Source organism: Chelon labrosus (assembly GCF_963514085.1).
Source record: "Chelon labrosus genome assembly, chromosome: 16".
Classification (NCBI taxonomy): Eukaryota; Metazoa; Chordata; class Actinopteri; order Mugiliformes; family Mugilidae; genus Chelon; species Chelon labrosus.
The window spans coordinates 5,236,808-5,263,726 of NC_140349.1; the positions used below are offsets into that span (position 1 = coordinate 5,236,808).

The 26,919-nt window shown below is 43.7% G+C and overlaps 1 protein-coding gene across 3 annotated transcripts in view; it reads right to left on the reverse strand.

The window, feature by feature from the left end:
- pvrl2l (PVR cell adhesion molecule related 2 like) overlaps positions 1 to 26,919 on the reverse strand; it is a 326,935-nt gene that overhangs the window by 164,696 nt on the left and 135,320 nt on the right. For all 3 annotated transcript variants that reach the window (XM_084563432.1, XM_084563431.1, XM_084563430.1), the window contains exons 2-4: positions 22,485 to 22,594; positions 18,217 to 18,460; positions 2,255 to 2,548 (exon numbers count right to left, since the gene is read on the reverse strand). In XM_084563432.1, the coding sequence (XP_084419558.1) occupies positions 2,255 to 2,548; positions 18,217 to 18,460; positions 22,485 to 22,594 (648 nt within the window). The remainder of the gene's footprint in view (positions 1 to 2,254; positions 2,549 to 18,216; positions 18,461 to 22,484; positions 22,595 to 26,919) is intronic.

Genomic DNA, 26,919 nt, shown 5'->3' on the forward strand with positions numbered 1-26,919 from the left:
GGCGTTAAAATCAAGTCAAACAAAATGTGTGTAGGAAGTTAAAGGAAGACAAAAGGCTTTCAGTGGCTTCCTTTAACTTCGTGTTGTTAAAAACGTACAGACGGTGAGAGAGAGAGAGTCAGAGGAGAGGACAGCGTGTCAAAGCGGTGAGGTGAAGTGTGATGTGTGTGTTCTTCCTAGAGAGCGCTGACCTGTGAAAACTGATGTGCGTTACACAGCAGACAGGAGACATGATCTCTCACACCGTCACTAAACTAACACACACACACACAGCGATGAATCACAGCGTGCACGAGCGTGTGCCGAAGGTCTTCTGTCTTTTGCGAGTATTTAGCTTGAGGATGTTTCCTCACGTGACGAAGGGTTGGCCTGAATCAGGTTTCAAGTTTGGGCTGCAGAAACAAGAGTCCTCGCGGTTACACCGACTAGTTTGTGTGCGCACGGCCGTCTGCCTACACACTTTATATACGGTCCATGTGCATAAACGCCTACGCAATTTATGCACACACGTACAGTATAGATGCTAAATCTCATAGATCAGATGTACGTGTCTTTCAGAAGCCAGTAATGACAATCTGGCAGCTTGATGGGCAGGCGTTTCCCTGCGTATGTGGTTTCGCGTACAGCCAGGAGTCTTGTCTTCTTGTATGTATTCCTCGTTATTTCTCCCAACAGCTTGACAGGCTGTTTGACTGTGCATGTACGCCAACGTTTTGTGTGTGCGTGTGTGTGTGTTTGTATGCATGTAAAAATTTGGAGATTAAAACAGGAGGCGGAACAAAGACAATCTGTTCCATCTTTGCAGTAAACGACAGCAAGGTCACAGTTGAGACGACGCCGTCAGCATCCCTAAATCTCTTTAAAGCCACGCTGAACCGGTGTAATATCTTAATCCCATGTAAATTAGAATGGAATTTAATGGATTAAATGAAAGCAGCGTGTGTGTGTGTGTGTGTGTGCGCATTTGTGTGTAAACACGTTCGGTTTTTTCCCGTACTGCTGAGGGCCACAGGTCCTTAAAAGAATAAAAAAAAAAAGATGAAAATTCTGTCGAGCGTGGGTCATTTTGTGCAGTCGACTTCATAAGCGCTGTTTGAGTTCAACGCCGAGAGTTACTACACACGTCTGTTTTATCCGTCATGGAATCTGGAAAGACACATTTGTCTCAGCCTGCTTAGAAATGAACAACTGCAGAGAAACAGCGGAGGGACACAGAGACCCTTAATCTAATCAACAAAAGATTATAATATTACTAGTATTATTATGCGTATCGCATGTAGTAAAAGGCTCTTGCACTAGTTAACATACTAGTTAGGCAGGTAAACGTGTGGTAAACATACACTAATTCTCATTCCCATATACACCAATCTGGCATAACATTATGACCACCTTCCTAATATTGTGTAGGTCTCACTTGCACCTCCAAAAAAGTCATCAGAGAATGGACATGGGCCTTCTGAGGGTGTCCTGTGGTGTCTGGCAACAGAATGTTCTTAATGGGGGGGGGGGGGGGGGGGGGGGCTTTGAGGAGAGGGGCCTCTGTGGATCATCCCACAGATGCTTGATCAGTTTGGGATCTAGTGAATTTGGAGGCCAGGTCAACACCTTGTGCTGTTCTTCATGTTTTTTTTTTTTAGTTGTTCCTAAAGTGTTTTTGTGTGTGTGTCTGTGTCAGGCTGCATCCTGCTGCCATCAAGGAGCGTCATTGCTATGGGGTGGGGGTGCCTGGTCTGGTCTAGGTGGGTGCTGCATGTCTAAGTAACATCCACACCAATGAATGCCAAGTCCAAAAGTTTCCCAGCAGAACACTGAATTGTCCCAAGATGGTCAATGTTATTTAATTCTCCTGTCAGTGGTCATAATGTTGTGGCAGATCGGTGTATATGCTGTATGTTTCCTGTGCATTGTGGACCACCAAAATCCTTGTGTGCATCAACAATAAAGATCATTTTGATTCTGACCTTCACGTCAGCATCAGTCTGCGCTCATACACATCATGATCCCAGACGTGTTTCTGCAGGTCTGATGGACTTCATGTACAGATATTATAGAAACACTTGAGGAAAATCTCCCTGGATTAGTGGTGAAGGTCCCTTATGGCAAAGCTAAGGCCTAAAGGTTCTCTGCAAGTCACTTATCTTTGAGGTCTCATGATCTTTGAGAGTCCTCCAGCTATGCACCATTCATAGTTATATTCAAGAGGACAATGTAGTGAAAATAAATGTATGTAATCTGGTATGTGTGTGTTCCTTACACTCCACAGACAGCTTGACAGTGTCAACCCAAGGCCGGTCCTGTGTCCTCTGCTCAACCATGCAGGTCACCTCCCTGCCGTTGTCCGCTGCAGTGGGGACCAGCCGATACTCGCTGCGAACCGTCACCGTGCCATCTGGCCCGTTCGTGGTGCTGGTTGAGTGGTTGCCGCCGAGCGAGTCCAGCCACTTGATGGAGGCGGCCGGTTTCCCATCCACCGCTTCGCACCTCGCAACCACCACCGACTTGGTGCCGGCCTGGACGGTCACGACGTTGAGCGAGTTCCTGGGCTTGGCTGTGGGGGCAAAAAGACGAAGGGGTTAAAGTCAAAAGATGATAGGAATCCAGACAGGACAGGAGTGAAGACGGAAGGAAAACAGAAAAATAAGTGGCAGTGGGGGGACGGAGATGAAAAAATAAAGGGCGGTGAAAGGAAAGAGACATCAAACGAGAGGCGGGCAGAAAGCAGAGGAGGAGAAGGTTCAATCAGTCTGTTGTACATATGTACTGTGGCATCCTACTGTGGCTGTAATGAAACTCTGAGAGGAGGGCGAGGCGCTCCGGTGTGACCCTGGACCAGTCAACATCAGAGACACACAGAGTACAGACAGATCCTTAAATGTCTCGACACAACCTAATGCAAGGACTTACAACAGCATTATAATGTTTAAATCCAGTTATTATAAAGTTTTGGTAACACTTTATGATCTCTGCACACTATGAAGCATTAGTAAATACTTTATTATAATTTCTAAAGCATTACTCCTACATTAATAGACATTAATAAGCAGTTTATAGTTATAGTTATGCTGCACTAGGGCTTGGCAGCTGGAGGACGCTGCACTGAGCACATGTCCTCTACTCTCTACTCTCTCGCACCGAGCTCCTGTCCTCTAATTTCTTTACTCTGGCACTGAGCTCCTGTCCTCTAATTTCTTTACTCTGGCACTGAGCTCCTGTCCTCTAATTTCTTTACTCTGGCACTGAGCTCCTGTCCTCTTATTTCTTTACTCTGGCACTGAGCTCCTGTCCTCTAATTTCTTTACTCTGGCACTGAGCTCCTGTCCTCTTATTTCTTTACTCTGGCACTGAGCTCCTGTCCTCTTATTTCTTTACTCTGGCACTGAGCTCCTGTCCTCTTATTTCTTTACTCTGGCACTGAGCTCCTGTCCTCTAATTTCTTATCTAATCTCTCTCTAATCTCTCTATTACTACTCATGCAGTTCTGTGGCACTACTGTATAGCACGTTAACCTCCTCCTCCATCTTCTTGTGAGTTCCTCTGACCTGTGGAGCTCCATCTGTTGTTGTTGTCCTCATCAACCCATCCACTCTTCATGGCCGCCTGCAGTTATCCACTCCTACCTAAATGAACAATCCTCCAACCTGGCTATGATTCCTCTTATATTCAATCATTGTAGCAGCTAACTCACATGTGATAGAACAACTTCTGTTGCTAACAGCTTTATTTATATTCATTATCAAACTTAGTCAGATGTATGTATCTATGACAGATGTATGTTTATCTCGTTCCTCCTGCTGCTCTCTTCTCTGTCTTTTCTGTTTCTACCCGGTCGGCCTTAGGCGGATGGGTTTGAGGCTCCATATGGGCTTGAGGTTCTGCTCAAGGTCTCTTCCTTGACACCGTTGCCTTCAGGCTTGCTCTGGGGGTTTCAGACCAGATGTTGTAAAGCATCTTGAGACAATTTGTATTGTTATTGACGCTATATAAATAAAACTGAATTGAACTAGATCATATATTTCCGGCCATAGGCAGATGGGTCCCTTCATATGAGCTTGAGGTTCTGCTCAAGGTTTCTTCCTGTTAAAAGGGAGTTTTTCCTTGACACAGTCGCCTTCAGGCTTTCTCTGAGGGTTTCAGGCTGGGCTATTGACGCTATATAAATAAAAGTGAATTGAACTGGATCATATATTTCTGGATTACTCTGCTTGGTGTTTGTCTCGATAACCGAGCCTTTAAATCTCCTTTATAAATGCTTCATGAGGCATAGATAGTCCTCACTTTAGATTAGCTCACAGAAATACTTTACTAAAAACTACCAAATGGTTTAAAACTACCTGAATTAATCATTTATAAACAATTTATAACAACACATGCTTATTAACTATTAGCATGTGTAAATATAAAGATGCATAAATGTACATTTAAATAGTTTATTAATCATTACTTACACTTTCTACTGGACTTTATGAACCATTGATAACTCCTTAATAACTGGTTACTTTAAAATTTAGTTAATAAATGATAACATGTTCATTAGTATAGTATGAAATAAAGCATGTATAACTGTATTTATAAACTGCTTACTAATGTCTATTAATGTAAGAGTGATTCTTTACTATTTACTATTGCTTCATACTGTATTTATTCTGCAGCCTAAATGCTATTTACAGGACGAAGTTCATCCCTTGCCCAAACCACAGCGGTCCTCCTGCCTTCACATAAGCTTTTTTAAATCCACCTGAATGTCATAAAGTGCTACTCTCCTTAAACATGCATCATCTTCTACCACAAGATGTGGTTTGGTAAATTACCCCATAATGCCTTTCAGTCTGTTTTATCTGGCCACAGGTATGTAGTACAGAGACATTTTATTTATCAAGAAAAGGCAATATTGGCGTCATATTATACTAAATTTGGTCAGAGATCCATGATAAGAAGAAAAATACACTTCTGACCAGCAAAACAAACCTACAAATGTTAAGTACGTCCTCAGCCTTTGCAGCAGTGTTAACGTTTTCCATTAAAGGCCCTAAAACACTAAAATGACTTTAATGTATCTATTACTCGTCTAATTTTTGAAACACGTGTAAATCATAACGGAGAAATCATGTCACATACGTAATTCACTCGTGTTTCACATCAAGTTCAGCTCTTGAACTTTCTGTAGCGACACAGAGCCGTCTTGACAGCACTGACCTTCAAGAAAACAGAGCGCTGAGGCACTGGAAACACAGGACGCAGCCGCGGCTTATTATCTTTTTGTACCAGTTGTATTTAACCTTCTTTGTGGAAGTGTAAGCTGCTCCGCCAAAGAGAGTAATGGCTTCGAGACAGCGATGAGACAGGACTCTACAGTGCAGACCACAGGTATTTGGACAGTTACACCGTGCCTCTGCACATTCACTTTGAAATAAATGAATGGTTGCACCGCAATAGAAGGCAGAAAGAAACAACAGTGGAAGATAAATCTCTTTTACCTGTGCCCACATTTAGTGGTTCAGAAGTTGCAGAAAAGAAAAATCAAAGTATTTTTTTTGTGGACAATCCCATAGAGGTCTGCAGGCCTTCAGCTCCTGCTTATTCTCTCTGCATTTGGTGCATAGACTGTATATAAATATGCACAACGTGTCACCGCTTCCTTGGATGGGCCAGACTGACGCTATTTTCCGGGGGATACGGGCAGCGCCATCTTGCGAGTTTGGAGCCAGAGACTTTACAGTACGGTCCGAGAGTGAAGACAGGCGGAGCCACAAAATCGATGACCCAACCATAGTTCCTCCAGACTCACTCGCTTTTTGGTTAAATTAATACTGTCCATTAATCCACCAGTTACAAGGAAATGCTTATTTCTCAATTGTTGTTTTTACAACTTTCAGAACGATTGGCATGGCATTGTGATTATGTCGCATCCTTTTTCTATAGCGTCAAATAACTAACTAAAACTAAACTTATCCAAAAAATTGACCCCAGAACATGCATCCACATTATATTAACTACCTAAAATGACAGAAACCATCCAGAAAAATAAAGTATTTGGCGTATATTTTAGTGTTTTAGTTTGGTTCAGTTCCCATCCACTAACATGGAGGAGGTGGAGCTTATGACCTATACTGCAGCCTGCCACCAGGGGGAGCTCTACTTGCTTTGGCTTCACTTTAGAGGAGCAGTTCAGCCGTCCTTTTTTATGTCTGTCTATGATCAGAAAGCGAAATGCATGCTCGTTTTGATTGAGATCATGTGACTGACTGGGCACTGAAGAAGAGTCCACCTCTTCACCCAGAAAAAGCTCTCTGATGGTATGTTTTGGATCGCCGTGCTGCTGAGTGATTAAATGTCATCCAATGCATTTTGATGCGTTTGGCTGAACCTCAGCTCGCAGGGTGCTTCTGTTTACTATTCATCCTGTTGCTTCAGTCAGTACCACTGGCAGTCATAAGCTGCTGCTGCTCCATGCTTTCCTCTTTCTTTCATTAGCACCGAGAACCTTGTGCCAAAACTCCACCGGTGTCTTCTTATATGTTTCTGAGCCTCAACAGCAGCTCGTATCTGGAGGTGGATCCTGTGAGGTTATGAACATGAAGTCCTCTCTCCATCCCAGCGTCCCAGGGAGCATTCCTGACATGCTGTGCCATCAAGAGGGGATTTTCCTCCCCGTGTAAACACCAAACACGGGTGCTATTTCCTAATTATCCTGTGCACACCTGCTATTCTGGAACCGACCCAGCTGATTTTGGCATACTCTCTACTTTTTTTTTTTTTTTTTTTCTCTTTAAGGCTTCATTCCTTCTTCGGTTGCTATGGTCACTCCTTTACTCCTCATACTGAAAGACGAGTCAAGTGTGAACTGTTTTGTTCCGACACCGAAACAACAAAGAGCGGCCTAAGATTACATTTTATATCCAATTAGACTGGAATCCTTGAAATTTAAGTACTCTGTGCCAAAACGACTGCACCTCTTATGCTGCTCTTTTAGTACTGATGTAAACCCATTAAAATAAAAGCAGCTGGGGCTTTTGTGTAGCAGCCAGCGTCAGATTTTCAATTGAATTTGCTGAATTGCAGATACTGTAGAACGAATAGAAATAAGATACCGGAGTAAAAAGATTTACAGTAATTTACCTGCAGCCCTACAACTTCTAGAAGTGTTTCTACCTCACTCTGAGTAGTGAGAGTGTCAGATACTACTGACTGTGGTTGGAGGATGAGATCACTACCACGGCGCTGGCTTTGCGTCGAGTGCCATGAATCAATCGCATGCGAACAAAGATTTCTCAGTCTTTGGGAATCACGCATCAGAGGTTAGATGAACACGATCCTCTTTGATTTGGTGAACAGCTTCACTTTATCTCCGCACGAGAATCTTGTAGCTCCTCTATTTTCCCATGATTACGTCTTTATTCTCAGTCAGCCTCCATCATCAGTAGCGCATGATTGTGTCAGCTTTGTTATTTTTGTTTTCTCTGCTCCGAAGTTGATCAGAAATACAAATACACGCCGCATTAAAAAATCTTCCACATTGTCTCTGTGATGGATAAACTACAGGAGAGAGGGATGCAACAAAGAGAAGGAATAATGGAGCTGAAACCAAGTGAGACAAGAGAAGTGAGACATGAAAGAGATAAGCGGGGGGAAAAAAAAAAAAAGGCCGGAGGAGACACAAACAAAGATAGCAACAGAGTAGATGAAATACTCAGTGAGAGAGAATGATGCAGAAAGGAGGAGAGAGTGAAGCCGAGCGTCAGAAAGGGTTTGAATTGATCACAGAGCTTAAACAAGTCAGGAGTATCCGTCCCTGATGTGTTTCGTGACGCTGCATCCAATCGAGGTCGTTGCTACTCCTCACGTTGGTCTGAAACATTCGGAGTACAGAGTAATTAGCAGCAGGAAGCCGTGCTAACAGAGGTACCCCGCGGTCACGTCGACAGGCTGGAAGCCAGAGACTGACGGCGAGAGCAAGAAAAATGCACTAAAGTAATGTTGCCAAACACCGTTAACTGCATGAGGTGTGTTCGGTTTACGAGACTTAGCACTTAGAAGGCTTCAGAGACGAAGAAGCAGACGTTTTAAGAGTTCAAATTAGATCTTGATTAGTGTTTGGTTGAGGGTTGTGGTTTTACAGGAGTCTTGCAGTAATAAACATTTTCCAAATAATATGGGGACATAATTTGCTCTCTAAAAAAAATTAGACTTTTAACTATTACATTTCCAGTGCAGGCAATAAGCTTTGCCTTTCTTGAGAGAAGCATTTATCGTGAAACTGTTCCCGCACTGATAGAGATTCTTCAGCGGGGCAGTTGCAGATGGTCGACTTAATCTGAACGCGGGACTTCTCTGACGCCGTCTTACTTTTCACAAGGCCTTCGACTGGAAGATTGCCAGTTTGAGTCATAAACAAGTTGGGAGTATCTGCCAGTAGCAAAGATTTGTAACTGAGCGTGAAGCCGGCTGTTGCTGAATTAAGGTGGCATTCGCATAAGACAGCTGACATCTGTCATAGTGACGGGGAAGAAACCAACCAAGCAACCAGAAAGCAAATTAGTGAAGCCCAGTACTGACCCACATTATCCCTCATGTTTGGCTGCACACTCTGCAGCTCAAGCACACTGATAGAGTCCTTGCAATCTGGCAGCGACAACGACATAACCTTGAAATTGTCCAGAAGTGGGCAAGACCGGAGCCAGACTATAGCATTTGAAAAAAAAAAAGCTAAACAAGCTCTAAACCAGATTACAAGTGTACTGAGTGCACGAGGCAAGGATTTGACATGCTGCTTGGACAGAAACAAGCTATTTTGGGAGCACATTAAAGGGATTTTATAGTTTGTTTGAGATAGAGTTGTGTATGACTATTATCCATAGACACAGTGTTAGTTGCTACAGCTGGTGGGCAGGGTAGCTGGAAAGGGCCCAGACTGGAAGAGCAGACCGGCACGGTGGATGGGGTCAGCAGCACGAAATATTTAAGCCAACTAAAAAGCCAGAGTGGTGCAGCAGTACAGAGACTCAAGCGACACAAAGTTGTCCAATGCTGGTGTTGAGGTGATGACTGGCAGGAAGTGGAGATGGTTCAACAAGGTGAATCAAGAATGCATCACATGGGTGTCGTAGGACGAGATAGGGAAGACTGGGATCCTTTACAAATTCCCAAAATGGGACCAGCAAAGGAAAGGAAAGGTGTCGGCTAATCCGGGAAGAAATGAGAGCAGCAGTGGAGAAGGACCGGTCCTCCAGGGCTTGGTCAAGATGGTAGATTGCGATGGAGAGGAGGGTGACCCGGGCTGAGCTGACCTGGGGCTACAGTAGCTAAGCAGCTATATGGTCAAACACTGGATTGCCTGGAGGAGAGCGCATGATTTTAAAAGACCTGAAACGCTCAATGAATCATCAAGGAACATCACTGAAGATGTGACCGGTAGCATCAGCCGATCAGCTACACCTGAACATAAAAACCTTTGGACCTGACATTCATTGGTGTGGATGTTACTTAGACATGTAGCACCCACCTAGACCAGACCAGGCACCCCCACCCCATAGCAATGACACTCCTTGATGGCAGCAGCCATCCCCAGCAGGATGCAGCCTGACACAGACACACACACAAAAACACTTTAGGAACAACTTAAAAAAGACATGAAGAACAGCACAAGGTGTTGACCTGGCCTCCAAATTCACTAGATCCCAAACTGATCAAGTATCTGTGGGGTGATCCACAGAGGCCCCTCCCCTCAAAGGCCCCCACTAACAACATTCTGTCGCCAGACACCACAGGACACCCTCAGAAGGCCCATGTCCATTCTCTGATGAGTCACAACTGTTTTGGAGGCACAAGGGAGACCTACACAATATTAGGAAGGTGGTCATAATGTTATGCCTTGCAGTACATGGGAGTTGCTGGTCGACTGCTGTGTCACTTTAACATTTTAGCTTTAGTTAACTCAGACCAGACCTGACATGTTAACACGCCAAAGTTACACAACAACACAAAGAAACTAACTACCCAATCCAACAGCAGCAGACCTGCAACTCCCTGCAAGGTAAAAATCCCTGTTTTCGTTAATAGAGTCTGGCGGCATTGAGAAGAGTACAGATTCCAGCGCATCATCCATGAACACTTGAAACTGGTATTGATTCTATTTTTATTTTATTATTTTTTACGTCAGCCTTGCTTTGTCATGCCATTACTCCTTTCTGCTTCTCCAGACTGTGGGTGTGTGCTGACCACCAGCTACTGCAGCTAATATAACACACAGACCATGGATAAGTACCTTGTACAACGTCACATTAAAAAAATAAAACAGAAGTATCCATTTAACCTTGTCATTGCCATAACTGGCCGATTTATGAGACGCAATCTGTCCACATCCCCCATGCTGATGAAGTCTATTAGCACAGATCACAGCTAACCGCACTGAGAGCCTGCCTCTGTGAACGTCAATGTCAAGCTGACGACTTTCTGGAGATCTTGACGTGGCTGTAGGAGCAGTAGCTTTATTGGCCTGTACGTGTGCAAAATGGAAGCAAACGCAATATGTCAGCGGTTATGAGGCGGGTTTTTAATATGCATTAGTGTCACAGAATGATGTGTGCTAACACAGAAACAGAGGCTGCAGAGATTTAGCAGCACTGGCAAATATCAGCGTTTTCCTCTCTCTCTCTCTCTCTCTCTCTCTCTCTCTCTAAATGTGGACTTACTCACTGCTTTACTCTGACGAGGAGCAGCAGAGAAAAGCGATGTGTTTTGTTTTATTATTTTCTCCACTGCTGCATACATTAGAAAGAAGAAAAAAATCAATAAAAGCTTCTGGATCTTGTTAAGTTTTTGGAGAATTCATGTCTCACCGGCTGCCCAGGTTTGTAAACATCTATTCTCGGATGCCGCTGAATACTTCCAGACATTGTTGGAGGGAACATCTGTTTGGCTCTAAACGTCTCTTCAACTATTAACAATACATGAATATTCAAGCGACAAAGGAATAGTTTAATCTGCAATTATTCTGTGGCGAGTGTGTGTGCGCGCGTGTGTGTGATGTTTTGACAACTCATCGTTTGGCTCCGTGTAACGTTGGCAAAATGCATCATTTTAGGCTTGAGACTAATTTGGCTCGTTTAAGCAAAGTGCCTCAAATGCAACGAATGATAAATAAGATGCTGCAGAGTTGCTGATGTTTTGCAAAAACTCAAAGTAGAAAGACCTTGACTTCTAAACTCAGCTCACGCCTGCTGCTGCTCCTGCGTGCGAAATCGAAACGCACCTCGAGGCCTCACATTTGAAGACCCTTTGTACTTCTGCGTTTAACAGCGTTTTGACTGATTCGGTGCTTCTACTTGAGGGCAAATGTAAACCCCTGCGCTTTTTACCTTCCCATATCAGCTAACAACTCAAAAATAGGATAGGGGATATTGTTCCAATTCATCTCTGCAGTATTTCGTTACTATAGCTTCGGCGCTTTTGCTGACTCATACGTTTTATTGGATAGGAAGCAGCTCTCTGCTTGCTTTGTTTAGGTTATCTTATTCCACCAGAAAGGATCCCTGGAAGACAAGATATTTTTATTTAATTAAGAGTTGTTTTTTGGAAAAACGCCCAATAAACATACAGAGCAAGTACTGGCAGTCAGTGCTGGGACCTCAGATCCACCGAGAGCCGTCCGGGTAGGCAAAAAGGCATTACTCCCATAATAATTTCTGTTTAACCTTTATTCATCCAGGGAGGTTCGGTTTCGCACGCACGATTTCTTCAGTGCAAGACCCCATTTTTTACTTTGTACACATATATTCACTTGGGAGCTGCCTGGTGCAACCAACATCCATACCTCCGTTGGCCACTGAGCAGCTGGGGTCATTGTTCTTTACTAAAAAGGCCTGAACAAAAGAAGCTGAATAGGAAGAAAGCAATTCAGTTCTAGGTTCACGTTCTGAATAAAAATGTTTTAAAGGTGCAGAACTGTCAGGCGGAAGTCATCTACTTTAATGAGTTGAAGCTGAAGAAACCCAGGACAAAACCTTTTTTAATCATTTATTAGCAATGTTTTTATTTATCCAGACTATGAAACCCCAGATCACCATGAATTGGGTTTGCTAATTAGCTCACCAAAGAGCTAAAGGTTGATCTGGGAATCTAGCCCGGTGCATATTTCACCAAATTTGCAATGTGCAAGCAGCAACTATTATGCTGATTAATATTATTCCTTTATTTTGCATTAACTTGACAAATAAAAGCTAATGGGAAAACTAAGGACCGCCTCTGAGTAACATCTGATCGGCCCCAAACTTATTCTACGCCATGACAAAACACTGAAGATGCAACAATCCTTGATGACCAGGAAGAGCAAGCGGCCCCCGCAGCAGATGGCGCGGCCACCCACAGAAACCTGTTCTCAACATCATCCAGTCAGACTGGGATTACGCTAAAGAAGCCGGAGCAATTAAGTGTGTCTGAATCCACAGAAGCCGCGTGGCGAGTTCTCCCAGATGCTCGAGACAGAATACCTGCCAAGTACCCTGAAGAACTGTGGGGCCGAGGAGAACTGCGGTTGTTTTAAAGACGAGGGGTATTGATTTGATTTATGATTTTTCCATTCACTGCACTTCAAGTGAAGTCAGCTCATAAATAAATACTATTCATGGCACTGTATGTGATTGAAAGCAGCTTGCCTTTAAATTTACTGCCTGAAGAACCTGCGCAGTATGGTGGTTCATGCACGCCGCACAGCACGTACTGTATATTTAATAGGTGACATACTATCACTGCTTTTGTAGATGGGCTATACTTTAAAGAATAAGGTATACAATCCAGACAAGGCTTAGTATACACCGATCAGGCATAACATTATGACCTCAATCCTAATTCCTAATAGTGTCTAGGTCTCCTTCCAAAACGGCTGTGACAGTTCTTCGATTAGAGTACCTTTAAAGTGAACCTTTATGCCTAGGAACTTTTATCAGGGAACTAAATGTTTTCTTCAAAACCTTGCGACGCAAAACACTTTAAATCACAGATAACTGTCATATTTTGCCACCGTATTCGAGCTGTGCTGCTGCGGATTGTTACACCGATCAGGCATAACATTATGACCACCTTCCTAATATTGTGTAGGTCTCCCTCGTCCCGCCAAAACAATTGGGACTCATCAGAGAATGGACACGGGCCTTCTGAGGGTGTCCTGTGGTGTCTGGCAAGAGGATGTTGCTAATGGCGGTGGGGGGGGGCTTTGAGGGGAGGGTCCTCTGTGGATCATCCCGCAGATACTTGATCAGTTTGGGATCTAGTGAATTTGGAGGCCAGGTCAACACCTTGTGCTGTTCTTCATGTTTTTTTGGTTATAATGTTGTGGCTGATCGGTGTACATTTCCTGCTTGTTGCCTCTGACTTTGGGTTTCTCCGAGACTAAATCAAAGTCACTTGCTCCCTGCGTTAAAGCGAGCTCCACCTCTGAATCATTTGGCAGGGAGGAATGTTTTCACTCCACTCTGCATTTATTCTCTGTCCTGTCGCCGATGGACTCCAGCCAGTGACCCTGCAGTCGGACGTCCGCTCCTTTAAGCTCCGCATTCGCAGCCTCTCTCTTTAAATTCAAAAACAGTCGGGACGATTTTTCACACTCAAGCAGCGAGACCACTTATTACAGAACACTGATCTACTACTCTCCCTCAGTGTCGTGGTATTTCCATCCAACTGGCTGCACTATATCCAATAAGATGAAGTATAATTGGCCACCCTTCCTTTTGTAAGGTCCCCATCCAAGACAATATGATATCATTCACTGCCAAGCGAGTGATTCTTCATTCACAGCACAGTAAGTGGTAATATGATTGGCTGGCTATGCTGCTGTTCCCAATAAGTTATAATGTGATAGGGCTGTTATGATTATGTATTCATGTTTAAAGAAGCTGTGATATGATTGGGGTGCTGGTGGTTCTATATCCAATAAAATGTAATATGATTGGGTGCCAGGAGGTGTGGATTCAATAAGGTCTAATGTGATTGGCTCATATGGATTCTATATCCAATAAGGAGAATATATAACAGTTTTCCGCTGAGTTTTGAGGCGCTGCGTTTGCCAAGTGCATTTACACGGACAAGACTCTGTCCTGCAGAGCTTGGCGCCGCATCAACTCCAGACAAAAGGCAAGTCGTTGAGCTTTCCAGCAGGTATTTCCCAGTCTGCTTCTGCTTTGTGCCAGCAGCAGCAGCAGTTTAGGAGGCTTAGCTCACCTGCAAGCCAGCCAGAATGTCTTTCCATGTTTTCTGTGCAAGGCAGCCAAGTTCTGCATCTCCTGTGTTCTCTGTTCTGGGTGAGAGAAGGTTCCAGAGCGGACTTTGTGTTTTTGTGTGAAGGTTTACTTATATAACTGCTGACAGAAACATGAATGGCCCAGCTGGGAGAACACATGAAGGAGATGTCGAACCACGAACTATAATAGCTGCAACAATTGAGGTGCTGTAATGAATGTCTTCACATCTTTGTTTGATTATCGTACCGCTGATTGAGATTATATGTGTAGGATGTTGTAGGTCAGAGAGCAGCCAAACCCACATCCAAGGTTCCAGCCAAACTAACCGTTCAGTGCTGTCACGCCAGTCAACGTGATTTGATATTTTTTCCAAAATCCAGCAACTCTTTCAAATTTTTTCTTTTGTACTAGGACAGAAGGTTCTGAAAATTGCAACCAATTTGTGCAAGAAATAAGTTCTCAAACTTCTCCCACATTTCACCCCGAGTGACAAATTATGAATAAAAGGACCAGGCAGATTGAGTTGAACTGCTCACTCTTTAAATGCAGTATCTCAATTCAAAGTCAATCATCTTAGATTGCTCCTTCCTCCTCGTCCCACTGCAGGAGTGCTGAAAGTACGAGGCCTTTGTTGTGCAAGCGCTGCTGTTACTGTAACTGCTGTTATTCCACACACAAGCATGGAGCCTCCTTGTTGCCGTTTAACTGCGAGAGCAAGACACCAGTCTCAGATTCCTTTGTTAGTGGAGTGCAAACAAGTGGACATGTGGGTGGATGACTACCAACAGCTGTCTGCGATTACAAACAGGATGTGTCCCCAGATAACGGCGAGGAAACATCCACCCAGTTTCAAAAAATCAAGACACTGAGGTTAACTTTGAGCATTTTTCCAGATGTCGCATTCCTGGCTACAAGTGGCCTGCAGTGGTGCAGAGAATTAAAGTATGCACAGACTAATACCTTATTAGTATATTTTGTCTTGCAGATATAAAATGTATTAATGACATTTGGTCAACAGGCACCACTTATTGTATCCTGGATGACTCGTGTTCCTGATTCTAACGTACCAACACATACAATCATGATTTTGAGACGTCATTTCCATAATTTCAAAGCAGATTTGTGGCAGTTAATCTGCAAAGGACTTAAAAGAAAATAAACTAAAACCCAGATCAATTACAAAACAAAAGCCACAGACTGGTGAAATGAATGAATTGATCATTTTGTCAGAATAAACGTACTGCTGGGAAACCTTGGCTCCTGACATTTATGTCGATGTTACTGAATATTGATGCTATCCTCAGTGGCAATGGCATTCCCCGAGGGCAGCCGCCACATCACACAAACTGCTCAAGAATGGCTCAAAGAACACAACAAAGAGCCCAAGACGCTGACACCAAACTCCTCACATTAAAAACCTTTTGCATCCATCTGTGGGACTTGCCAAAACAAGCCAGATCCAAAGAGACCCCACACCGCAACCCATGGAGACAAAGGGATGCCCTGCTAACATCCGGACTACACAGGACTCCTGCAGAAGTCTTGTGGCAGTGGGAGATCTTTGTTCAGTACTAGCAACTTGATTCAACCCCGAGTCCACTCAGGCCATAGGTTGCAACGAAGCAACAAATTTGACAAGTGCAGAGAAGAAGTGGGATTTTTAATGTTATCATAAGACATTCAAGGTTTCTTAAGGACCTTGGCTGACTCAGTGTGCAGTCTGTTATCCAGGTCATGGACTTATAAAGTTTCTTGAAGGACAAAGGACACTCCTTTGAAGACAACAACGTCCACATTTTAGCCAGAGATGACAGAAGGTTTGAAAGAAGAGTAAAGAAAGCCATCTTTGTCAAATTGGACAATCCTTCTCTGAACAGCGGAGGTGGACTGAGAGATAAATCTGCTATCGGTTTACAATACAGTGTTAACTTCTGTTGCCAAGAGGTTTTACCCCGATTCTCACCTTGAGACTGGAGTCTCAGACTGATAATGGGTCATTAAGCTTGTTATATATTCTGCGAGAAGCATGAAATTTGTTCTCGCTCATCGGCTGCAAGAACAAGAACAAAGTTTGTTCTGGCCGGGTCATTTATACTTCACGAGAAACTCAAGTGCCGAACTCCAGGGAAGTCCTCATAGGCCCCTCCCACTGCAGCATACGTCACATGCGCTAAGCATTGTGGGAGATACGTGAGATGAACATAAACTGTCCATAAAAGAACGACGAGAGGCTGTTCATTCAGTGTGCACCCACACACAGTATGCCGATCTCTACCCAGGAGAGATTAGCGGTCACACTGCTAACATTAGCATCTGGGGCCTCACACAGTGGCAGTTAGCATTTTTGCTTTCCCGCATTAACCACTCCCACTTCCAATTCCTGACCAGTCACAGAACAGTTGCCGGACACCCCACAAGAAAAAAGATCTGCCCGGTTGATGTGTCGAGAACAAGCTGTGAGAGCTAATTTCTTGCTTCTCGTGGAGTCTGTAAGAGCCTCTAGAGTACCGTTCATTGGAGAAAGAGGACAGGGACGAACGGCCCATGCAATGACAGGTAATTATCTCTAGTCAATCAAGTTTCTGATGGGCTACACCCACAGATGCTCCTATTTAAACTCCAGCTCCTCAGCAGTGCTTTAGAACTGAAGAAGCTACTCAGGCGAGTCGTGAGACGTCTTCAAGAAACTCTACAAGTCCAGCTGGTTTTCTTTAACGTTTTTGGATATACCGATGACTTTCCTAAGGAGCTGGAAACATCCTCAAGCCAAGTTAAGTTACGCACTAAGTTTGCCTTGTTTTTTAAAAACATGACATACGGGAATCCCTTTCAGGATCTTTGCCTCATGCCTCTCCCTCCTCTTCCTCCTTCAGACCTCCTGCTGCTCTCGCAAAGGCACACTTGAAAATGTCTGAAGTAGAGTTTTACACCGTTATTCGTTTAATTTCCCTCTCTCCTTTCTCATTCCACTGATATGGCTGATGGTGTGATTGAAAATATGCAATGGGAAGCACTTCATTAGTTTGAGTAATGTACTGCAGTTGGTGTGATTTGGTCATAAAGTCTCAGCAAATGAGTCACAATTAAAGTCAGAAGCAATGATTGTTTGCCACTCCTGTTGGGGACATTTACGCGGACAAAATATTCTGATTTCTGGTATAAACGGCGACGGCGCAATTATGTAAATCATATTCTTCTGATTAACACTATTGTGGTGCTCACCAAGTGATTAATTCGGTCTCATTTCCAAAACAAACCAGATTGAAATTTAACAGAATTTAACAGAAGTCAAAGCAGAGGTTGAGCCTGATGGTGTGTTTACGTTCTGTGGAGGATTTTGTACTTTTAAAAGTACAATACAATGTTGAATTAGCAAGTCAACAAAGACAACAAGGGGGGGGAAAAAACGGGTACAACAACAAACTGCCACACACAATTAAAAGTTCAGAAGTATCAAGCACAAAACACGCGCAAAGACTCAACCTAGTAGTGTCGCCTGGAATAAGCACCTCGGGTTTATCTCATCTCGCAGACTGCCTACTGATCAAATCACATCAACAGATTTATGCAAATTAGCTCAGTTTCCTCACATAACGGCCGATACTCGAGATGAAGTGGCACATCTGAATCAGAAACTTTCCAGGCAATCGTTCTTGTTTTTCATTCTACATCTAACTGGGCTATACCCTGAGAATACTCGTCAAATGCTTTAAATTGCCTCTTCTTAGACTTTGGATCCAGTGGGGACTTCTTTTATAGAAAGCAGTGATAAGCAGATGGCTGGGGAGGCGCTAGTCAAGGCTGATGCAGCAGAGCAGCTTTTGAAAGCCTGTTTCAAGCACGGCTCTCTTTCGCACAAACGCTGTTGACCATTTGGTGCTTTAAGTACTCGCATGTGGACGGGAAAAGTTCTCTGCTACAGCCGAACTACACATGTGGCTTCTTTTGGAGTGAGCGACGGCTTATGTAACATCTCCGTACTCACCGAGCATGGTGAGGGTGGTCGTCCCTTGTTCGTTTCCAGAAGGGTAGGTGGCGTACTCGCAGGTGTAGCGGCCAGCATCGGACATCCGTAGCTGAGAGATCCTAATGGACGGGTTCTCCAGAGTGTTGTGAAGGAACACGACTCGGTCCTTGAAGGATGGGTTGGGGAAACTCTGCCCGTAGACCGGGTGGTACACAGCAATGTTGTCCCTCTGTCCATCAGTGGGTTCCCAAATCCAAGACACCTGGGAAGAAATTAATTTGTTAAAACGGTGTTTATAGTTTCCCTGCTTAGTTTTTTTTAGTTACACATAAGTACAATTCATTAAAAAATCAAATCCAAGAATTAAGCTAACTTTTGATTGAAGCTCAAACTAACAAGGTTCTTGAATATTTAGCAGCTCATTCAAGAAGGATCATTGAATGAAAAGGTTGTCTATAGACCAAAATTAACCCCAAAAAACCAAAGATTGAATGGAGAGGATGCAAACAGGAAGCCCTGTACCTTGGGCCCCATTTTGGATCCCTGTTTGGGTTTTTTTTTTTAACCATCAACCAGTTTGCAAATGCAGTTCCAGGCATTGTGATCGAAAATAGGTTATAAACTGGTTCCCAGGCACATGATAGACTCATGAAATCAGACAAGCAAACCAGAGAAGAAGCATGTTGCCGTGCTCTAAAGAAACTCTAATTTTAATGTGAATATGGGCATTTGCTTGAGAACCAGTCAAAAAGCCCCGTCTGATACTGAATACCAATTGTCATGAAGTTCTGCAGTTACCGGAAGTGTATTTTTCTACTTTCATTTTTCACTCCTGCTTAGAAAAATATATTAATAGCAACAGAAATCAGAAATGTACACCAGTAAAAGTAACACTGTGCCTCAAGTTGAGTACTTCCGAGCTTGCACTTGCTTGATTGAATTCACACTCACGACCGCTAACATGTGGAGCATAAGGACTGCCTGGATGGTGCATACATACTCTGCTCCATAAGTCAAGTGGGAAACAGTGAACACTTCTTATTCTTAATGGTGGCCATCTTGGCTAGATAGAAGAAGTTGGAATGACGCACACAGCACCGTATAAATGTTAAGCTGCAGGACAGAAGCCGTGAATACTGACAAATGTGGCAGCTAGCTTGTGTGTGGTAGCTTAGCTGGTCAAATGTTGCTATCACCATGGCAGGTGATTGCATCTTTTACTGTGTTCGATTGGGAACAACACTGCAAAAATCCCTGCACTGGACAGACGTACACGAGGTCCAAGTCACATACAATCTAGAAATAATTATATCTATATTCGGACGTCAAGCAGGATTTTTTTGCAAAATGTTGCACCAATCTAATTTGTAATATACCCTACCTCGCCTCCATGAGCAGTGTGCTGCTGCCACTGCTGCAGATCCAACTGTTGACCATGTCGGTACGGTGAGTGAGCAAAATCAGAGAGCCAGAATACAACTACTTTTTATTGTTTCTGCACCATACCCTTTACTTTACTTACTTTAATAAACCAACGGATTTTGCAAATTAAACTCTAAATATATTCATAAACCGTATAAGTTCTGACATTTCTCAGAATATGAGTTGCAATCTGCAACACCTGCAGCATGAAATAATTTCACTTGTAGCAGTTAAATGTCAAACTCAATTAAAGCTGCTAAACCAAGAAACTCTACGATATTAAATGAAAGGTCTGTCAGACGTGCAAACGCGCTCTCAAGGACTCTGCTGCTATTTCCAACAATATAATTTGAGAGAGTCACCTTACAGGCTTTTCTTTGTTGGATTTCTGATATGTAAAAGATATTGATGTGGCCATACGAGCCTCTGTCGCGGGGGAGAACACTCTCTGACGTTAAACCAAATTGATTTTATTTTTCTCTGCAATTTTGCAAGTGACAGCCAATGCAAACTGCTGGCTACAGCGGCAGAACGGGAAGGAGAGGGAACAAAAGTCATCAATACACGTTTAGCAAACATCTGCTGAATGCATGACATCTACGAGGAAGCAAGAAAGCAGAGAGGGCTCAAGGTTGAAAAGAGGAAGAGGAATTTTAACCCATATGTCAGCACAAATTAGTGGATGAGACTCTTTCTTCAGCTTGTGATCGTAGGGAAACTATCATACAAGGCAAGTCAGCCCGTCTGCGATTTCAGTTTTTATATGTGAACAAATTACCTATTGATTCCATCCACAAGGAAAGGGGACAGCTCACACCGGATCAAACTCACAAACTGCTCGGAGCGCTTTGCTTTTGACTACGCTGTGTTTGAAAGGAAATCAGAAGAGTTCAGACGGTGTCAGATACGCCGTCAACTGGGATTGTGATGAAATAAATTGACTTCAGATAGTTAGAAGACGCACTTTTGTGCTGTGCGCACTCAGCTCAAATGAAATGAGCCGTGAGTGAGTCGAGCCTTGATAGCTACGCGTCTGATAACTACACACTGCACGGATAAGATGATTCTCAATGATGGTCAGTCAAGTTAATGTTTTATATTACTGACGCTGACATTTGTAAAACACAAGTAACAGGATGTCAGATGGAAATCGCTGAATGAGTTCTCTGAGACATTGTTTATGATTTGCTCATTTGCAGTTTCATTTCTACACGCTGAGTAGACATCAAGGTTCAAGATGTGCTTCGGTTATCTTCACAGAAAGATGGCAAGCGACACTGTTAGCTTTCTAGCAGTAAATCCAAGAGAAATACTGTTAGCATCCTGAATATCGTTCCGTCACAAGCTAGCCATAAACGAACGCGTGTTTTTGTCAAAGTGGCAAAAAAGGAGGCCATAATCACGTGACAAATTAGTGCAAGAAGGCACCTTTGATTGGACCTTAAATAAACTCCTTCTGCTCCCATTCTGCATAACGCTAAGGCATAGACTGTATATAAATATGGACATTGCATCCCCACTTCCTTGCATTGGCCAAACTGAAGCTATTTTCCCATTGATACAGGCGGTGCCATCTTGCAAGTTTGGAGCCTAAGTCTGTGCAGTGCAGTCCGAGAGTGGAGCCACGCTGAGCCTTCGTTAACATTGACCCGCCTACACTTCATACTGTACTCTGCTCTACCTTGACCGGTTGGATTATGCACTGTATTTATCTACGATACTGCTTCACGGAGCAGTTGGCATGGCATTGTAGTGATCATGATGTCACATCCTGTTTCTACAGCGTCTAATAACTATCTAAAATAACACTTCTCAGAAAAATGGACACTTGAACATGCATCAGAATTATATTAACTACCTAAAATAACAGAAACCATCCTTGAATAAAAATGTATTTGATGTGTATTTTAGTGTTTTAATTTGGCCCAAGTCCCATCCACTAACATGGAGGGGGTGGAGCTTGTGACCTATACTGCATCCAGCCACCAGGGGGAGCTCTACTTGCTTTAACCTTCACCTTTGAGGACTTGTTCCATTGTCCATCTTTATACAGGTCTATGGGCTAAGCTGTTCCCTGACAAACACACATACATAGATGTTTCCTCCTGCTGATCCTGTGATATCTGGTTGACTGAAAGGGTCAGGTCGCTTCAGATGGAAAAGAAGAGGAGGTTCACTCAGTGTCAGCTGTGTCCAACAGTTAAACTTGTAGAACTGAAAATCTGACAAGCAGAGCCAGAACATGCAGAGACTGGGCAGGTGTGTGGAGAGGCGAGATGAGAAAGGAGACAGGCTTTGAACTTTACTTCTAAGACCTCAGTTTTCAGCCTCTCCATCGATTTTCTTTTTGTGTTTTCAGATGAGTGCATCACTGATTCCTTCGGATCCTGCTCCTGAGAATGGTTCTAGACCCCCCCCCCCACCACCACCACCACCACCACAACCTTCAGTTTGAGGAAGCCCCTCTCTGCGTAGAATAACAGTTTGACTCTCGATACTTTCACTTAGTTTTTAATCTATTTAGTAGCTAATGATCTCAGAAGGTTCTTCTAAATCCTACAACTTTCTGATTATCTCCAGGTTTAGATAAAAATGTTGATGTGATTGCAGACTTTTGGATCGCGCTGTACATAAACAATGCTTAAAGCGTTGAGCATCTGCACGTTTCTTTCTTTGCAGAATGAGACAATCGTGGTGGAGAGGCTGACCTGTTCGACCCCCCAAAAACAAAACCAGCCTGCTCTACATATTCCTTCCTATTAATTCACTCCATCAGGCGCCACTACGCTGTCAGTCTTACTAGTACATTATGAGCCTTCCAAACCTATTAACAAAAAAAACAAGGTTGTCATTCATGTGCCGACCTGCGTGAGCTTGGTTCCTCCTCCGTCGACGAACTGGCAGCGGAGTTCGACGGACTCCATGGGATACGCCTCCACTTCCTCCTTGACTCGCACTTTCTGCGCCGCGGTACCTGGAGGCCGGCGAAAAAGAGAGGAAGAGGTTATGTAATCATCCACCAAACCAATTCTGTTGGAATATTTTAACATGTTTGCTTATGCTAAAAGTAAAAAAGAACTTGAACAAGTTGACCAAACAAAGAGGAGATGGAGAGAGGAAATTTTTTTTTAATTAATTTGCTCCAATTTTCTTTTTCCTCCCACTTCTTTTGTTTGCTCACGACAAAACCTCCGCTATTAAAGCCAATTTAAAACAAGGTTACAGAGAACTATGATGCAAACAAGGAGAGGGACAGGAGGCACTGAGAGAACTCAACAAGTTCATTAAAAAGAGAGAAAAGAATCTGAATCATCAGTCTCTGATAACAAGCCTCGGGCAGAGTCTGAGCCAGCATCCTTTAGTTAGGCCTTCCTCATTACGGTGTAGCCCGTCTTCCAGAAGGCATCGCTAGGGGGCGAGCCTCTAGGAGCGCCGCGGCGGATTTGCGCGCCGTTCCTTTCATGTGTTTGTAATTCAGCGGGAAAACACCTGAAACTCTTCGCTTGAGCTTGAAGGTCCACCGGGTCGGCGCGGGTTCACCAAAAAGCGAGCCGGGAGGAGCTGCCCTCGCCGATCAATCTTAAACAGAGATGAAAGCTGGATGGTCAGAGCGGCGTCTCAGCAACCCGCTGACCTGCAGGCTGTGTCTGAATTTTAGCTTAAATTGGACAAGCAGTACGAGGTTTCTTAACATTGGTCTCGTATTGCGTGAGTCTGCGTTGCGCGGTGGTATTCTGCAGAGGCGCAAATCCCGAGCCGAGTTCTTTTGAACATAAATAAATGTCACTTTTCTAACAAACTAAATGTCTCAGGTCTCTGTGTTCAGACTGACTACACAGGAGACCCGGACTTCCTCTGAATTTCGCAAATAAAACTGATGTAGTAGAAAATGCATTTTGAGGCTTTCAGCAGAAACTTCAGCAGGAAAACCGCGCGTCAGACAAATTCTGCAAAACAACAGGTTTGCCGAAGTACCCCCTGAATCCACTTTGCTCCTGCCTCGTCTTAGCGGCGGCTCTTTCTCATTAGATTACTTGTCAGGAAGCACTTTTCAGCCAGCAAGATAAATTGCTGCAGTTTTGTTTTTTTTGGGTTTTTTTTTAACAATATGTGAGCAGAGCCAACGCATTACAGTCGCCATATTATATTTATTGAAATTAACGAACTTTAATGAACTTGTAATCCTCGTAATCACGAGCGGGAGAAAGAGAGAAGAAACGTCTCAAACAGAAGAAGAAAGGAAAACAAAGGGAGGAAGGATCAGAGGGAGCGAAACAGAGAACTTGTAATCCTTTCTTAATGCAATCTGGTCCGAGTCCAGCAGTGCTCAATGTGTTTGGCAGCATCCGCAAACAATCACGAGAGGCTGCAAGTGACATTTTTTAAAGACTCTTTCATTTTTCACGCCTGACAATGAGCTTCTCCGTCAAACCTCTCGACGCTCAATTTAGCAACGCCGACGTTTAACGAGGCCGTGCTTTTATTTCCCGCCTTTTCTTTCTGCTCGTGCCTTGCTCCTTTAGCCCGACACTCACGCAGTGATCCAGACCCCTGCCATCAACCCCCCGCTGACCCGGGATCAAACCCTACCAAGGTCTTTTCTCCTCCTCCGCCTCCTCCTCCTCCCCTCTACTCTCTTGCCCTCTCAGCCAGCCTCTGCGCCTGTAAAGATAAAATTCTTGCGGGGAGCCGGCCTCTCGCTCTCTCCACAAGAAAAGGGGATAAGCACTCGCTAACCGCCAGCTAGCCCCGGGTGGTTCCACTGCAAAAGCCTCTTAGTGTGTGAGGGATTGATTAGGACAATATGCTACATGCCTCAGCGTGGAGGTGAACGGGCTGGCTGAGATTTAGCCTGCGAATCAGCTGTAAAACACAGCCGCGCGAACAAAAGAAGGAGTGTGAAGCGGCGTGCGTTGGGTTGTTTGGGATTTACAGTGTGCATGCGTTCACGTGTCCCCCCCATGTGTGCAGGAATTAGTGTGTGAAGTCATACGTATGCTTCACGGTACATGCGTGTGTGTGTGTGTGATTACTGTACATCAGAGTGTGTGCATAAATCAGAGCATCTCACTGTAACGTGAGTGCATATAAAAACTGACTCAGTCACTGAACCACGGTCTTTACCCTGAGGGAAACAATGGGCTGTCAAAGTATTTATCCATTACCACTGTAGGTCAGACACACACACACAGATGCAGAACACATAAATGCACTACTGGCTGTTAGACAAGGGTTTTTTTTTTTTCCCCGAGAACAACAAAAATAGCAGCAGTGAACCGAGGGTTTGTCTGTTTTTCTATTTGCTTCTCTTTCCATCTGATTTTCCTTCTCCTTTCTTGTTTCCCCTCTCAAACGCGCAGATTAATTTCCCCTAATTAAACCAGCATCAGCACACCACCGCCACCAGTCAGTCGTAAAGAAGCCGAAACGCAAAACAAAACAAATGAAATGCAAGAGTACGCACACGAACCAGATGGCCCCGCCGAAGCCATGAACCACATGGGTTATTCATAGTGGTCAGTGAAATTTATTGTGTGACGCATGGGAGAAAATAATAAAATAAAAAAACGAGAGGGGGAGAGGAAAGAAAAGAAAAGAAAGTAAGTGGGGGAGGATGGAGGAGAGAGAAATGGAGGTGGTTTAAGATTAAAAGAGCTTAACACTGACAGAGGAAAAGTCGGGAAGAATATGAAAAGGAGATGGAGGAAAGATCTTAGAAGCATTTATGGGGAAGGATAAATACAGCAGAATAAAAGAGTGACACAGAAATCCGGGAGAATGATTTATAAAAGTAAAGCGACTAAAGGAACGACTAAAGCAGAGGAGGCAGTGGAGCGGCAGCAGGGGTAGACTGGGGGGAGGGAACAAAGAGAACCAGAGAGAGAGTTTGAAAACGGTCAAAAAGAGGCATTTGGAGGAAAAAGTGAAACCTTGAAAGAGGAAAAAAAAAAAGAAAAAAAAAAGAGGAGCGGAGGAGATCAGATCAGAAATGATTCATTCCCTCAGAGGTTGATTCCAAAAAGCTTCACGGACACTGAGCTGAGCGGCTCAGCGAGGCGAGGCGAGAGAGAGAGAGAGAGAGAGAGAGGACGTGAGGGTTTTAATTCTCACTGTAAATACAGAGCAGAATAAAAGCAAGGTTTAGGCTTCTACGTCAGTTTGAAGCTGTAGCTACGGCGTCGGCGCGGACCCTAAGGGCGTAGCCTGACGTGCTCCTCCCCTTCAACGCAGACCTCAAGAGCTGTGATTGGTCCGCTTGCTAGTACCGTGTTTCTGCTTTAGTATTTCTGGCTGCTTCTCCAACTCCGCAATTTTCAAATTGATTGTTTTGGATCAATAAAGATGGAACACATCGAGGAAAGGTTAACTGAGGAGGTTCAGAGATACAAACATTTGTACGACCCGTCTTCGGAGTAATTTCGGCGAAAGTGAAGCAGGAAGTAGAAACAAAACTTTACCCGACTGGCAAAAAAGACACAGCGCCGACTAGAGTTTGGGTGGAGTTGAGCCAGACTGACAAGCACACAAGTATATATGGCTCGCAGCGGCGTGGGCTACGTACGTGGGTTACGTCATCTATGTCCTGCAGAGGACAGTAGTACATCACATGTCTGCAAACAGTCTCTTAAAGTCATATTTCATTGGAGTTACAGGGAGCTTTTCCAGATAACCCTCAAAAAATACTTGGATGTCAGAGAAATGCTCACACATGCTCTACAATAGAGAAAGGAACACTATAATTTATACAGCTTGACTTTTATATTCACAGCTCAGGCCCCTGATTCTATCAGCAATAATATGCCAGCTTTAGAGGAAATACAGCCTCTGACGTCTTTGCAAGAGAATGTAAAATGTTTACCCAAACTCTTGTTAATCATCAGTTTACACACAGACTTCCTGGTTCAATATAATACTGAAATACTCCCTGTCCTTTGGTTTGTTTAACCCTCTCATCCATTCTGCTTGTTCATAGCCAAAAATGGCAGCTAACAGATTGAGTCTGTAAATTTTTTTATGTCTTTAACTGACTCCAGCTTCCTCTCACCATCCAAAGACATGCTGGTTAGGTTCATTGGTGATTCTAAATTGGAGTGTGAATGGTAGTCTGTCTCTCTGTGTTAGCCCTGTGATAGACTGGAGACCTGTCCAGGGTCAAGTGGTTACAGAAGATGAATGGTTTAATATAAAATATTCATTCAGCGTGTGCAATTTTGCACTTATATTATCAATAGTAGAGTCTGAGACATGTAACAACAACAATGATTATTATAATTATTATGCAATGTTAAAGCTCCCTCT